The 14,150-nt window shown below is 61.9% G+C and overlaps 2 protein-coding genes across 3 annotated transcripts; both read right to left on the bottom strand.

The window, feature by feature from the left end:
• Positions 1 to 105: 105 nt before the first annotated feature.
• On the bottom strand, positions 106 to 8,814 carry CCDC183 (coiled-coil domain containing 183). The gene is given in 14 exon segments (XM_089914032.1): positions 106 to 299; positions 953 to 1,049; positions 1,120 to 1,230; positions 1,316 to 1,395; positions 1,398 to 1,483; positions 1,677 to 1,819; positions 2,438 to 2,537; positions 3,027 to 3,079; positions 3,158 to 3,322; positions 4,433 to 4,555; positions 7,055 to 7,159; positions 7,357 to 7,524; positions 7,729 to 7,806; positions 8,274 to 8,814. Coding segments are annotated over 14 exon segments (1,728 nt in total). The 5' UTR covers positions 8,580 to 8,814; the 3' UTR covers positions 106 to 186.
• A 2,459-nt stretch (positions 8,815 to 11,273) lies between these two features.
• Positions 11,274 to 13,251, bottom strand: TMEM141 (transmembrane protein 141). 2 transcript variants are annotated; one of them, XM_022578147.3, is made up of 5 exons: positions 13,110 to 13,246; positions 12,766 to 12,832; positions 12,477 to 12,560; positions 12,109 to 12,216; positions 11,274 to 11,710 (listed from the first exon to the last, which is right to left on the bottom strand). In XM_022578147.3, exons 1-5 carry the CDS (start codon positions 13,161 to 13,163, stop codon positions 11,697 to 11,699), a joined length of 327 nt encoding a protein of 108 aa, XP_022433855.1. In that variant the 5' UTR covers positions 13,164 to 13,246; the 3' UTR covers positions 11,274 to 11,696. The 2 variants fall into 2 exon arrangements, with proteins under 2 accessions (XP_022433855.1, XP_089770156.1); XM_089914030.1 differs by lacking the exon at positions 12,477 to 12,560 and having other exon boundaries at positions 13,110 to 13,251.
• Between the last annotated feature and the right edge of the window lie 899 nt (positions 13,252 to 14,150).

The following is a 14,150-nucleotide window of genomic DNA, read 5'->3' as shown; positions in this document are numbered from 1 at the left end:
TCTTACCCCTGCACCCTCGGGCCCAGATCCACACCGAGCACCCCACTTCGCCGCAGACTTCCCAACGCTGTCCCCCACATCTGCGTCCCCTCAGGTGCCCCGCAGTCCTGGAAAATTGTTTATTTGTGTAACCAATGACAGCATGGGGGCGGGGTGTGCTGGCGAGGTGGGTTCTTCCTCTTCCGGTCACTTCTTCTTGGCTACCTTGAGCTTCCCCTCTATCAGCCGCTGGCCCTGCCTCTTGATCTCGGCCCGCGAGGGCACGTAACTGTGGTCCACGTCGGCGAACTGGAAGGTCTCTGCAAAGGAGCGGGGGAGGGCAGCCGCGCCCGCAGCCCGTCTGCCCCGCGAGGGTCCCCAGATCCTGGATTGTCCCCTGGCGTTCGTTCACCGCAGGGCCAGTTGTACCAACGACGTATATTTCTTCCTTTCTGTGTCCCTGATGCTCTGGCATTTGGGGTCTCGCACAGCCGGGGAGAGAGACAGACCAGGGCTCACCCAGCCCTTCCAGAGCCCACACTCGACCACCTCTGTCTAATGCACACCCCAAGCCTGAATCACCCAGGGCCAGGTGCCAGGCAACTGGGGACAGCCCCTGTACCCCAAACCTGCTGGAATTATTTGAGCGGGCAGATCTTAAGCGGTGTGCCCCCTGCCTTGCCCTTCCCACAGAAACTCCAATAAACGCCCTGACCAAGGCCTTCCCCGCTGCCTGCCTACCGGCACTGGTGCCTCCCTGTGTCACAAAAGGTGGTAAGTTCTTTCAATGGCATTAACTTCACCAAGTCACCTCCATAAATTAAAAATCCTGTGGGTGCAACTGACACACCCTTTCCATCCCTTTTGCCCCCACTGTGCCTCCAGGCCGCCCTGGTCAGATGCAGCAAGCACCATCCCCAACCTCTGCCTCTGCACAGCTCAGGCCCACCACCAGCTGCTGGGCGGCCCGTACCTATGACATCCTCCCCCATCTCCTCAAAGCTGATCCTGGTGTTCTGCTTCTCCTTCAGGGCCGAGGACTCCAGGGCATCCCTCACCTTCGTGTGGACCTGCAGGGCATGGGGACTGTCAGCTCTGAGGGCACACGGGGCGTGTGGGCACCCCCCGGGCCAGGGCTACCTCCTCTGTCCTGGGTAGCATCTGCACTCGGTCAGCCAGGTACAGCAGCTTCCCCTTGCAGTATGCCAGCTTGCTGTACACATCCAGGGTGTCGGAGGGCAGCGCTTCTTTCTGTGGCCGGGAGGAACAAGTCGTCTCCCTCTGGCCCCTCCAGGGGACCCTCTGTACTGGGGGCTCCTCCACGCTTCCCTGGTACCTGGGCCGTGGGCAGGGGGACGCCAATCAGGTGGATGTGGAGGTTGTCGATGCCAGTTTGGATGGTCAGCAGCAGCTCTGGCTCTTGGCCATGTTGGCGTGGGCCAGCTGCAGCCGGGCTTCCTCCTCCTTCAGCATGTCCTTCATTTTCTTCTCAACAGACTTCAAGCTGTTGAGGATGAGGGAGGTGGGTAGCGGACTGAGGGCAAGGTCGCGGAGTCCCGAGCTGGCGCTGTGCTGATTCAGGCTCAGGAGCTCACACGCGGGCACTTGGGGCCCCTCGGCAGTGGGTGCGCTCAGCTCCGAGCCTGGTGCCAGCCACGGGGCTGTCAGTGAGGAGGAGGTCAGGGGCTCCCGGGTGCCTGATGGAGCTGGGTATCACGCCCTCCGTCGCCAGCTCCTTCGTCGCGGCCTCCAGCTGCGTCCGCCTCCCCTCACTGCCCGCCACCTGCAGCGCCAGGTTCTCCTCCGTGCTCCTCTGAGCCAGGAAGCAGCCGGTGATGTCCTGGCGGGGCCAGTGGGGCGAGGAGCAGGTGTGAGCCAGGAGGGAGCTTGTTCTTCTGGCTCCCGGTGGTCAGTAACATTGACCGTGGCTGGGTGTTGAGGACCTGTGAGGCCCTCTGTGTGTGTCACCCTCGTGACAGGCAGAGGGGCCAAATGACCCCAAGGAAGAGCCAGAGAGACCACCGCCACGAGACTGCGTGGCTTTGAGTCACTCGTCCAAGGGTGGACAAGCTTACGTCAGGACCATGGACAGGAGCTCAAGGCTTACTGATAATAAATCCAGGGCGGATTAAAATAAAGGGGGTAGGGTGGAGAGGCAGCTGCTCGTCCTGATGCTGTTGGTTTGGGAAGGGGAAGGAGTTAAGAGGTGAAGGCCACCTCCTCGGGGTTTGAGATCCTCAAATTCCAGCGGGCTCTGTGCAGCCCCTGGAGCACGGCTCGGATTTGCCATCTGAGTCCCTGGAGTGCCTGCTCCTCTGAGCTGTGGGGCCGCTGCTTTGTGTGTCCATTCATGCAGAAGGTGTCTGCAGAGCCTGGCCCAGCTCAGCTGGGCCTTGGGCTGGGGCAGGGTCTCCACCCGTCCTTCTGCCCACACCCCAGGAGTGCTAGGGAGCAGTACCCAGAGGTGAGAGCCCTGCACAGCAGTCTAGACTTTCTCCACCAAAGCCGTCACGTCCGTCTGGTATTCGATATCAGCCTTGGAGGTTTCCCCCTCCTCACTGGGTACAGCAGAGGGGAATGTCAGCCGGCATGCAGGAATGCTGTGGGAGCTCTGCGCGAGGCCGTCGGATGCCCCCATACGTCGTCGGGGAGGCCACCCAAGAGCTGGGTACCCGTCAGAGTTGCCTTCACCTTAACTGGCTCCCTGCTCGGCCAGCCCTCGAGGGATGCCCCAAGGCAGCTCCATCCACAGGAGGACCAAAAGTGGCCTGGCACAGTGGGGCTTAGTGGGGCTTCTCAGAGGCGGCTCAGGGGTGCATTTTACAGCTGAGAAGCTGGGGGCTCAGCCACCCCTGGCCAAGAGCCCAGAGCCGGCAGCAGCACCTTGAAGCATGCACTGTGACTGTTGGTGTGCACCGGTGCAGGTCTATCCAGGGAGGGGCCGGGGCTCGTCGGTCTCCCTCACCCCGGCCCCCGCAGGTTACCCCCACCTCACGGTGACCCACCTCTCGGGACCCTGGCTGGGGCGGCGGGAGCTGAGCGCTCACCTTTCAGTTTCGGGACCCATCAGGCTGGAGGAGAAGTGCAAGTCCCGCCGGCCCTGAGGGCGGAGGGGGAGGAGGTGAGAGGTGTCCTCTGTGGCACAGGGGCTGCTGTGCCTGGCGTGGCCCGGACGCACCCAGCGGTATTTCTCGCTGGTCTCCTTGGAGTGGATCTTGTCAATGAGCTGCTTCTGCTGGTTGAGCCGGTCCTCCCATGCCTGGCGTTCCTCTGCTGGTTCAGCCGGTTCTCCCGTGCCTGGCGTTCCTTGATGAAGGCGGCCTCCCCTTTGCCTCATGTTCATCTGGGGACACAGGAAGGGGGCGGGGGTCTGTCCCACCAAGGCCACCCGGGGTGCTGACCCAGCGTCAGCGTCAGTCCCCGCCTTCCCGATTTGGGACGCTCCGCCTGTGACCATCATCCTCACCCTTGCGTTCTGCCCTCCTCTGGGACGCCCCCCTCCTGCCTGGCCTCTGAGCCTTCCCTCGCGTTACGCCCCTCCAGCTGGGGTCGCTCCGGCTACAGCCATAGGCTCAGGGACCGCCTGGGACGCGCCTCACAGATTTCTTTCTCCAGCCCCGGTCCTCCGCTGCCTCTGCCAGCTCCCCTTAGAGCTCACTAGAGTGGATTCCACATGTCTAAACACAAAGTCATCATGTTCCCCCAGACCTCCTGTCTCCCGGCACACCCTGCTTTGGTGGCTAAATCCACTGTCTGTCTGGGCCTACTCACGCGTCCTGGATGCCACGCTCTGCCCTTGCCTGCACGTCTCACTCGCCCCGCCCCTCATCGGGGTGACCTCTTAAAGGCTTCTCGGCTCCATCCGAGTTCGGCCACCCATCTCCACCACTGGTCTGGCCCAAGTGACCAGTGTCTTGGCCCTGGTCCCCTCCAGTCTCTGCAGCCAGAGCACACCCGTTTGGAGACATGAATCTGATCCCGTCTCCCCCCATCTCCTCCCAGGGCTCCAGGTTAGGAGGGCCGCCACTGCAGCCCCGCCACCTGCTGCCCACACAGGCTCCAGCCCCCACGCCTCCTTTTGGCCCTGTTACACCCCAAGACTGTGTTGCCCAACCTCCAACCCCCAGAATCCGCCATTCACTGCCTTCCTGAGAAGGTCCGAACCCCAGGGTGGCCCCACTTCATGAGGAGGGGGCAGGCTGGCCTGGCAGGGGCCTCGGCACACAGTGGGTGAAGGGGTGGCACCTGCCCCGTCCAGGTCAATTCTCTGCCTTCTCTGTCTGCCTCTGCCCAGGCTCACAGGTGGTAAGGCAAGCAGGCCGGCAGGGCAGCCACTGGACTCCTCCAGTGATGACGGGGGGTGTGGGCATGGGGTGTCCCGACGGACCCTGGGCTAGACAGGTTCAAGAGATAGCCCTGCAGGGAGGGCCCCCAGCCTGGGACCTGCTCTCACCTTGACCTCATCCGTAATCATCATGGCATCTTGGGACATGACTGTCATGTCCGACAGTTCCGACCAGTAGCCAACCACGAGATTCTGCAGCTTGTCCAGCTCTGTGGGGTATCCTGCCAGCTTCTGCAGCAGAAGGGCAAGGGCAGGGGGGCACAGAGCCTGACCGTCCAGGGACTGCGGGCCAACCACAGGCTCCCCTGGCCCCTCCCTCATTCTCTTCTGGCCCCCAAAGTGGAGCACGTCTACTCCCCACCCCTCACCCCGGCCTGTGCAAGCCCAGGGGACAAGTATAATCTGGCCTGTGGCCCCAGCCGGGCCCAAAGCAGGTGAAAGGACATGTTTGGGGAGGGAAGACAGCAACTTCCTGGTGGATTCTCTCACTGCCCAGGGCCAGAGTCCAGAGACACTTCCAAAGAAGTTGTGATGGGATGTCCCACCACGTGAGAGGTGACTGTGAAACGCTGGGAGGCTGGCTGCTGTCTGAAGTGAAGAAGAGGGTCTCAAAACACTGGTGTGGGGTCAGAGACTCAGGACTCAAGGCCAAGGCTGTAACCTGACCAGCTAGCGTGGGGCCTTAGGAAAGCCTGGGTTTTGCCATGTGTAAAGGTAAGGTAATAATGGCTCTTTCAGGAGGTCGCTATCAGGATGGATTGAGAAGGTATAATGATGTATATTTAGCACAGGGTCAGGTTCATAAATGTCCAATATATCTTGGCTCTTAGTATTTTGTTGTTGATAACTACAACATAGAATCTTCACTTTTTTGTTGTTGTTGTTGTTGCGGTACGCGGGCCTCTCACTGTTGTGGCCTCTCCCGTTGCGGAGCACAGGCTCCGGACGCGTAGACTCAGTGGCCATGGCTCACGGGCCCAGCCGCTCCGCGGCATGTGGGATCTTCCCGGACCAGGGCACGAACCCATGTCCCCTGCATCGGCAGGCGGACTCTCAGCCACTGCACCACCAGGGAAGCCCTTTTTTTTTTTTTTTTTTAATGCAAGGGAGACTTCCCTGGTGTTCCAGTGGTTAAAACTCGGCTCAGGGGGCACGGGTTCGATCCCCAGTCAGGGAACTAAGAACCCGCATGCTGTGCCATGCGGCCAAAAAAAAAAAAAATGCAGATGACCACAGGAGTTATTTTTTTTTAGTGCATATGTTCTTAAAAGATAAGCAAGTACCACTGGGAGGACACGACGCATACAGGTGAAGGAGGGGCTGGACCCCAGGGTGCAGTCGGAGTGGGAAGGGGTGTGGGTAGGAGGAGTGGGCCCGGGAAGGACACGTGGGCAGGGCCACAAGGTGAGTCTCCAGGGCCCGGGGCCTGAGGCAAGAGGGACAGGCTGGAGGACAGAGCTGCGTGCTGCTGGGCTCTGGGCACCGTGGGCAGGATTTGGGGGGCATGGCCCCAGCTGCGAAGAGCTGCAATGCCCACCCATCCCACACCCTCCTCCAAACACATTTCTACCTGTCACCCTCCCGGCCACACTGCCCTCCAGGGCTTCCCCTCCACCAGCCCCAGCATGAAGGTGGGGTCTTCCCTCTCTCTCTCGGCCCCCCCCGCCAAGCTGCTCCTCTTTGCACCCTGGCACCCAGCCTCCAGCCCTCCTCTCCAACTGTCCTCATCCTTACCATCTTCCACCACCTGGCCTGTGGCGGGTGCCTGTGCTCTTCTGTGTGGGGGCCAAAGGGGGCCGCCAGTGAAGGGGGTTGCCTCACAGCAAGGCTCACGGCCCCTGGGGGCTTCCCCCTGGCCTTCTCGGCAGGGAGCAAGGTGGCTGGCTTGGAAGAGGTGGGCAGCAAGCGGAGGTTACTGACCTGCTCAGAGGCAGCTTGCCCTGGATGATGTTAGGGGACTTCTGAGGGTGCAGGACCCATCTCTTGGCCTCAGAAGCCAGGGGATGAGAAACGATGGGGCAAAGTAAAAACAACACTAAACCATCAAATAAGAACCCAAACAGGACTTCCCTGGTGGCGCAGTGGTTAAGAATCCACCTGCCCATGCAGGGGACACGGGTTTGAGCCCTGGTCTGGGAAGATCCCACATGCTGCGAAGCAACTCAGCCCATGCACCACAGCTACTGAGCCTGCACTCTGGAACCTGTGAGCCACAACTACTGAGCCCGCGAGCCACGACTGCTGAAGCTCACAAGCCACAACTACTGAGGCCCGCGCACCTAGAGCCTGTGCTCCTCAACAAGAGAAGCCACTGCAATGAGAAGCCTGCACACCGCAACGAAGAGTAGCCCTGCTCGCCACAACTAGAGAAAGCCCGCACGCAGCGACGAAGACCCAAGCAGCCAAAACTAAATAAGTCAATAAATCACTAAATTTATAAAAAACCAAAAAACAAACAATTCTGATGTAGCACATGATATGCCTTTTTGGAATAGAAAATAAATTCTTGAAAGAACGTTTCCCACCTACAAGGTGCCGCTGCTCAGCTTGGTGCCCAAAGCTGGGCTCAGCGTTTCTCGGGGTCACCCGGCCTGGAGGAGAGCTGCGCGCCTGCGGGGCAGCCTAACCCGGAGGGCACGCCCCCGCCGAGATTCCCGCCCTTCCTGGCCAGCTGGGCTCCCTGGGACCGGGATGCGGTCTCGGTCTCCGGGTGTGGGTTGAGGGGCTCACTTGTTTCAGGTGGTCCGGCAGGTCCACGTACAGCAGGTGGATATTCTGGCTAGTGGTGATCTTGACCATCGTCTTTTCTATGTTGTTCTCCAGCTGACGGATGACCTGGGCGGGGAGGAAGGGCACATTGAGAGTGCGTGGGGACAGGCCACCTGGGAGTGCAGAGGCCGGCGGGGGCGGGGCTGGGCTTTCTTCCAAGGGGGCCTCATTCATCTAGCCCCGCCCTCCCACAGAGCCCCGCCCCTCCTCCTGTGGCCCCGCCCCCATCACACTGGAGGCCCCGCCCCGCTCCCCGCCGCCACCTGCAGCATGCGCGGCTCCTCCTTGGTGGCCTCGGGCTGGTTCTTAAGGCTGGCCAGCTCCAGCTGCATGCTCTCCAGCTTCTGCTCGCGCCGCCGCACCAGGTCGATCAGCACGTTGTGCATATTCACGCGGTCGAAGACGTACTTGCGCAGCTTCTCCCGCGCCACCTGGGTCGGGGAGGGCATGGCCCGCGCGTGGGTGCTCAGGGGCCACGGAGCGCGCCTGCATCTGGGCGGGCGGGGAGGGACCCGCGGCAACGCCACACGGACGCTGGGGCTGGGAACTCGCTCTGCTCCCCACCGGCTCCACATCATAGTTTAGTTGGGGTGCACTGGCTGGGCGGGGCTGACGGGTCCCCCCTGCTGCCTTACCTCCGTGGTGCAGCGGCTGTGCGCCAGGCTCATGGGCACGTCCTTTCCGCAGGCCTTGGAGATGGTCCGCTGGTCATACTGTGGGGCGCGGCGGCTGAGCTGGGGGCTTGGCCCCTCTGCGTTCCCCCCGCCCCGGCCGCCGGCCCCTCCAGGGATTCTCCCCGGGTTTCCTCTGCCCTGTGCTAGCCTAGCAGCAAGACCCCAGCTCCTGGGGCCACAAGGGGCAGAGGGCTGAAGGACTCCATCCAGGCCATCCCTGCTCCGATGTGATGGAGGTCCAGAGAGGCGGGTCCCTGGCTCCCCTATATGGCTGCTGCAGGGGGTAGCCCAGGAAAGGGACCTCTGTCGGGCCCCTGGCCCTGCCCTCTGAGGTGGGTGGTGGGGAAACCGCCCCCCTCCACCCAGTTTCAGAATGGTTGGGGTTAGAGTGGGGAAAGGAGAGGAGGTGCCAGCTGTCCACCTGTGTTGGGGGAAGGGCTGTTTCAGCACGTGCCCCGCCCCCCCACCCCCAGCCAGCAGGTAGCAGGGAGGGTCTCGCTGTCCACCTTCTTGGCCAAAGCCCACTCGTGGGACTCGCGGCAAATGTTGCTGCGCAGGACAGCCAGCGTGGCCTTGTTCTTGAACGTGGTCTCCTTCACCGCCTGGATCTGCAGCGCCCGACATTGCTCTGTGTGGAGGGACAGGGCAGCCAGGATGTAGGCCAAGGGCCAAGGGCCTGGCTGGGGTTCCCGGGTGGGGCAGGCTCCACGCCGGGGAGGACAGAGGTGGGGGCGTGAGTTTGCTGTCTCCAAGGCCGCGCTCCTTCCTCCCAGCCTGCATGGGGGCCAGCTTCGCTGCTCAGCAGTGCTCATCTGGACGGCTCTCAGTGGACAGCAGTGCTGGGAGGTGGGGAGGGTGGGGTGCAAGTCAGGGACGGGCAGGCCTGTGATTTCTTCCAGACCCTCTAGCCACAGAAGTGGGTGGATCCCCTCCTGTCCCCTCTGGCTTTGAGGCCACCGTGCTCACAAATCTCCTTGAAGCCCCCAGCTTCTGTTCCCCCTGCCCCCTGCATGGCAGACCCCTCCGATCCCTTCCCCCCAGCTCTGTTTGGGGGTGAGCAGTAGAGTGGCCCCCAGTCCATATGCCCTGGACCGTCCGTGTGTTAAGATTGTAAGTCCTGCCCCCAGGAGCCCCGGAGGCCCTGGGTCACCCCAGCGGCAGCCGCACCCTGGAGCCGAGTGATAGCCTTCAGCTCCTGGATCTGCCTCCACCTCCGCCTCACTACGGATCTTCATGGCAGCCCACGGCGCCCTCCAGGGCCCATCCGCACCCCCCACCCTCTCTGTGCTGAGCCTGCCCCGCAGAACCACAGTTCAGATTGCTCCTGGAATCTCGGCCCATTGTGATGGGGGCGGAGGTTCTCAACACCCAGGGAACCCGGGAATTCCTGGCCCACCCCGACGACCCCACCCTCTGCCCCCAGCCAGCCTCGGGGTTGCTCTCCTGGACACGAGTCTCGTGGCTGCTCTCCGAGGTGATTGGCAGTGGCACTGCACCCCACGGTGGCGCCACTGCACCCTCCCCATCCCCCCACACCCCCAGTGTCCTCCACTGAGCCTCCTAAAACTTCTGACCTCTCACTGCCTACAGGGTCTCTATTCCCTTACCCCACTCCAAGTTCAAACTCCAACCCTGGTGACCTGGCTCGTGAGACCCCCAGCCTCGGCCCTGACTACACCATCTCTCCCTGACCTTCCCTGCTCCACCCCCACTTCCCTGGGGAAGTCCTGGGTCCAGCTTTAGCTGTCACTTACTCCAGGAGGAGTCAGTCCCCTCCCTCTGCACCCCCAGCACAAGCTTCCCTTACAGCCTTGTGGCCCAAGCCTGGGATTCCAGGGGTGCACATCAGATGGCTTACTTCTTCCAACCTGCATGAGTTTGCTAACAAAGCACCACAGACCGGGCAGCTTAAACAACAGATATTTATTGTCTCACATCCTGGAGGCTTGAAGTCTGAGACCAAGGTGTCGGTAGGGCTGGTTTCTCCTGAGGCGTCTCTCCCAGGCTTGTAGACGGCTGTGTCCTCGTGGGGTCTTTCCCCTGTACTCATCTGTGTCCTAATCACCTCTTATAAGCACACCAGTCAGACTGGATGAGGGCCCGTCCCCATTTTAACTTAATCACCTCTTCAAAGGTCCTGTCTCCAAATGCAGAGTCATATTCTGAGGTCCTGGGGGCTAGGGCTGCAAACTGTGAGTTTCTGGGAGACACAGTTCAGCCATAACAACAGTCTTCACCCATGCGCTGTTACAGCACCCATCTTTCTCTGTGACCTCTCAAACAGATCCTTTACTTTTCTGGTCACTCTCTTTTTAAAAAGTGAGTCCAGTTCCCTCTGAAACTAAAAGTTCCCCCTCTGCCCTCCCTCTGAGCCCAGGTCTTTCCCTCAGGGGGTTGGGAGGGCCTGCCGTGGGCAGGGTCTATTCCCTTGATGCCCGTGTTCTCCCAGGGTGTGAGGCAGAGCCTGTGCCCCAATACTGGTTCTCCTTTCCTCAGATGGAGAACCCCTGAATTTTAGTGGGCACGAGGCTGCCCAGAGCAAGCTGCCCTCCTAGGTGCCTTTGCACTAGGCGTCGCACATGACTTAGTTCTAGCCAATGCAGTGTTCAGAGAAGTGAGTGAACTGCCCTCCTCCTCCCCCTTTCTCTTTCCTGTTGACAGGGATGAAGACCTGATGTCCGGAGCCAGCACAGCTGCCTGGGACCATGAGGTGGATTTGGAATGAGGGCCATTACAGCACGGAACACGCTAAAAGAAGCCTGGGTCCCTGACTCCATACAGCCCCAGACCACCCACTTGAGCTTTTCCATGAAAGAAAATGAAAACTCTAGCTTGCTTATGCCATGGTTATCTCGGGCTTCCTGTCGTTTTGCCTTCCCACGAACAGATTCCCTGGTGCACAGTGAGCGTGCAGTAGACGTTCTTTTGCGGGACTGGCTATGTCAGCAGGCGCAGGGGCGGAGCTGGGGCTGGAGCAGCGCGGCCCTGTGTGCCTTCAGTGTTACCAGGAAGCTTGCTATAAAGGACGGTGGATTTGCCCAGGTGTTATATAATCTCTGCCTCTCCCTCTGTTGGGGGTGGGTGAGGTGGGCAGTCTTGCCCACCCAGGAACACTCCTCCATGTGGACAGAGCTCCAGTAAGCTGACTCTGGCCTCCTGAACCACTCACTTCCTCCTCCCCAGGGGAGAAGTGACTTAATCTGATAGGTGGGTTTGGAATGATAGGCAGCTGGGCGTGGCCACTTCCTGTCCCTTGTCTCCTGGAAGCCAGGTGCTGCGTGGCTGCACACCGTCTGCCCTGCTTCTCTGTGCCAGGCGGTACAGAAGCACCCCCGCATGGAGGGCCCATGGGGGCTGCCCAGAGTGTCTAATCCTGGGGTTCGGTGTTAGGAACTGCCCTGGCACCTCCTCCAATCAGCTGTATGGTACCGAGGTGACATTTCTCTCATCTTTTTACTGCGCTGACTTGTTTCCCAACTGCTTTAGAACTCAGGCGGGAAACGGGAAACAGCAAAAGGTGTTTATTAGTCCCACAACCCCCAGCGGCAGCTGTCAGCTCTGACTGGGGTGGGCGGGGGGATGCAGGGGTCAGAAAGGGCGTATCAGCAGCAAGAAGTGCAGAAGGCCCAACCGCCACCCCAGAGCTGCTGCCCCCAAATATGCATGAGACAGGCCTGGTCTTCTCCAGCTCTGTGTCCACCACGTTTCTCACTGCCCTGCAGGAGGCCAGCCACCCAGGGGCAGCACCTCCTGGTCTGACCTGGGCATCCAGGCTGGGCAGGAGCAGTTTGCACAGGTCTGACAGAGTTGGCCATGCATGTGTGCAGGGGACATGGGTGTGGGGAGGCCAGCCTGGGGTGCAGAGGTGCTGAGGGCTGTGTTCTAGAACTCTCCGGCCCCAGGTCCTCAGTGCCCTGGCTGGAGCTCTCCTAGCTGTGCCGATCTGTAAGAGGCAAAGGGAGACAGCTAGAACCACACCCCAAAGCTGTGCCCGGTCCCTGTGCCCATTTTACCGGGGCAAAAACTGAGGCCTGTAACAGGAGGGATGCAGGCAGTGGAGGCCAGGCTTGAGATCAATCAGCTTGATGTCCAGTGCGGGGCCTCTCAATCCGGCCGCTCTTCTCGGGGTGCCCACCCTCCTCACTCTGCACTCGCCCCTCCCAGGGCCACCCAGCCCCTCCTGGGTCTTCCTCCTGCACAAGGGCCTGGAAGTTCTGTCTGCCGCAGGCCCCCTCCCTCCCGCCCCCACCCCCATGCGCGTGTCAAGGGGACAGGCCTGTCCCGCCTACGCCCGGGGAATGGAGCCTCGGTTCTGCGTCCTGCTGCCCCCAGGACCCTCACCTGTGTCCATGTCTTTGGGGAGCTGCCCTGTCTCCAGGAAGAGCCAGAGGTTGCTGCATTTCTGCGACTCCACTCGGGTCACCCAGTAGCTGGCCACTGAGCCTGCGACTGGGGAGAGGCGGGCAGGGGCCAGTGGGCAGGGGGGCGGGGCCTCTGCACTTGTCAGGGGAAGGGAGCAGGGTGCAGGTTTCTTCCTGGGAGCGGTGGGGTCCAGCAGGGCTCCCACTGAGAACTGGAGCCCCATCCCCGGAGGCAGGGATGCCCGGAACCACAGCCCCCCACCCCTAGTGGGATCCACTTCTGCTGAAGAGCCAGCGGCAACAGGGGTGCATTTCAGGGGCGCCAGGCACCAGTCCTGGAGTACCCACCCACGGCCACCAGCACGTTCCACTGAAAGGGGTACGGAAACTTCCTCTGAACGAGCATCTGCAGGCCGACGGTCGCAGCGGTGCCTGCCAAGAGCCATGGTCCGCATCAGCCAGCCCGTCCACGGGGCTTGTCAGGGGACCACGGGGCTCTCGGCCTAAGTGCTCGCGACACCTGCCAGGCTCCGAGCACTGCGGGCTGGCGACCTGGCGCCACCTGCTGGGGAGTCAGGGTGAGACAGGAGGGTGAGGTCTCTTCACACCCCAGGACAGACACCTGGACCCAGCCTACCTGTGACAAAGGTGAAAATGCCCTTCATGAAGGCGTTCGACTGGCACGCGGCATACTCCCCGAGTCCCTGGGATGGGGGAGGGGGTTGAAGGCTCAGTTCCCCGTCCCTCCTTTGGGCACACTCCGGCCCTGGGGTAGGGGACCACTCATCGTGAGGCCCTGGGGGCCTGGACACATCCCACCTGCTCCCATGCCCACCCAGGATGCCTCGATCTCCACAGCAACAGGGTCCCCCACCTCTGTCCCTCTTCTCTTCCCTAATAAGGGCACTCCCACCGAGGCCCCCGCCCCGCTCAGGTCAGCTTCTGAGGTCAGGGGCCCGCGTCCCAGGCCAGCCTTCTCACCGGGTGCTTGCTGGCCACGGCGTCGTCCACCCGGGACAGGCCCAGGTTCACCATGGCTGGCGGGCCGCGGGGAGCCGGCGCGGCAGAGCGGCGCCGGACCGGGCGGAGGGGCGGGGCCGGATGGGGCGTGGTGGGGCCGGATGGGGCGTGGTGGGGCCGGATGGGGCGGGGTGGGGCCGGATGGGGCGGGGTGGGGTGGGGCCGGATGGGGCGGGGTGGGGTGGGGCCGGATGGGGCGGGGTGGGGTGGGGCCGGATGGGGCGGGGTGGGGTGGGGCCGGATGGGGCGGGGTGGGGTGGGGCCGGATGGGGCGGGGTGGGGCGGGGCCTGCCGGGCGGAGGGCCGGGCGGAGGGCCGGGCGCGGAGCGAGCCGCGCGCTCCCCAGGCCCAGCTCTGTGACGTTGGGTGGCCAGGCGGCGGCGCGAACGCGGCTGCCGGCTAGCGCTCCTCCCCGCGGGCCCGGCCTGGGTCGTCCGCCTCATTTCCAGGCTCTCAGGGACATAATGATTAGTTAGTATTATTTGTGGGGGTGGGGCTTTGCTTACGGCATTACATCTACTGAAAACGACCACGGAATAGTGTATCCAAAGATGATATAGCGAGTTAATTCCAAAAATACCGTAAGCGCGTACTTGGTGCCAGTTCTGTGCTAGGAGTTGGGGGTCCCACGGAGGAGTCAGAGCTCCTAGCCCTCATAGAGCAGACAGGTAAACAGACCTGGGAGGAGGTCAGGAAAACAAAATGGGTAAAGCGTATGGAGAGAGGCCAGGGCCTGTGTTTACGTGTGTGTGTGTGTGTGCGCGCGCGCGCGCGCGCGCGCGCGTGCGCCCGCCCTCAAGGAGAGACCTGCGTGGGAGGGTCAGGCAGACCCTCAAGCTTCAACCTTGAGCTGCTGTGTGGGACTAAGCGTGGCCTATTTGCATAAGCTTCAGGAGGCCCATGTGGCTGGATGTGAGGGCGAGAGGCAAGGGGTTGGGCTGTACCTTGAAGCCTGGTGGGAACTTCAGTTCCTCTGATTGCACACAGCCAGGCACAGCCAGG

The sequence above is a fragment of the Delphinapterus leucas genome, chromosome 6 (genome assembly GCF_059928025.1).
Source record: "Delphinapterus leucas isolate spDelLeu-1000000601 "Yukka" chromosome 6, BTC_Dleu_Yukka2, whole genome shotgun sequence".
Taxonomy (NCBI): domain Eukaryota; kingdom Metazoa; phylum Chordata; class Mammalia; order Artiodactyla; family Monodontidae; genus Delphinapterus; species Delphinapterus leucas.
Note: the sequence above shows the minus strand (reverse complement) of the source record. Positions and strands in the feature narration are given on the sequence as shown.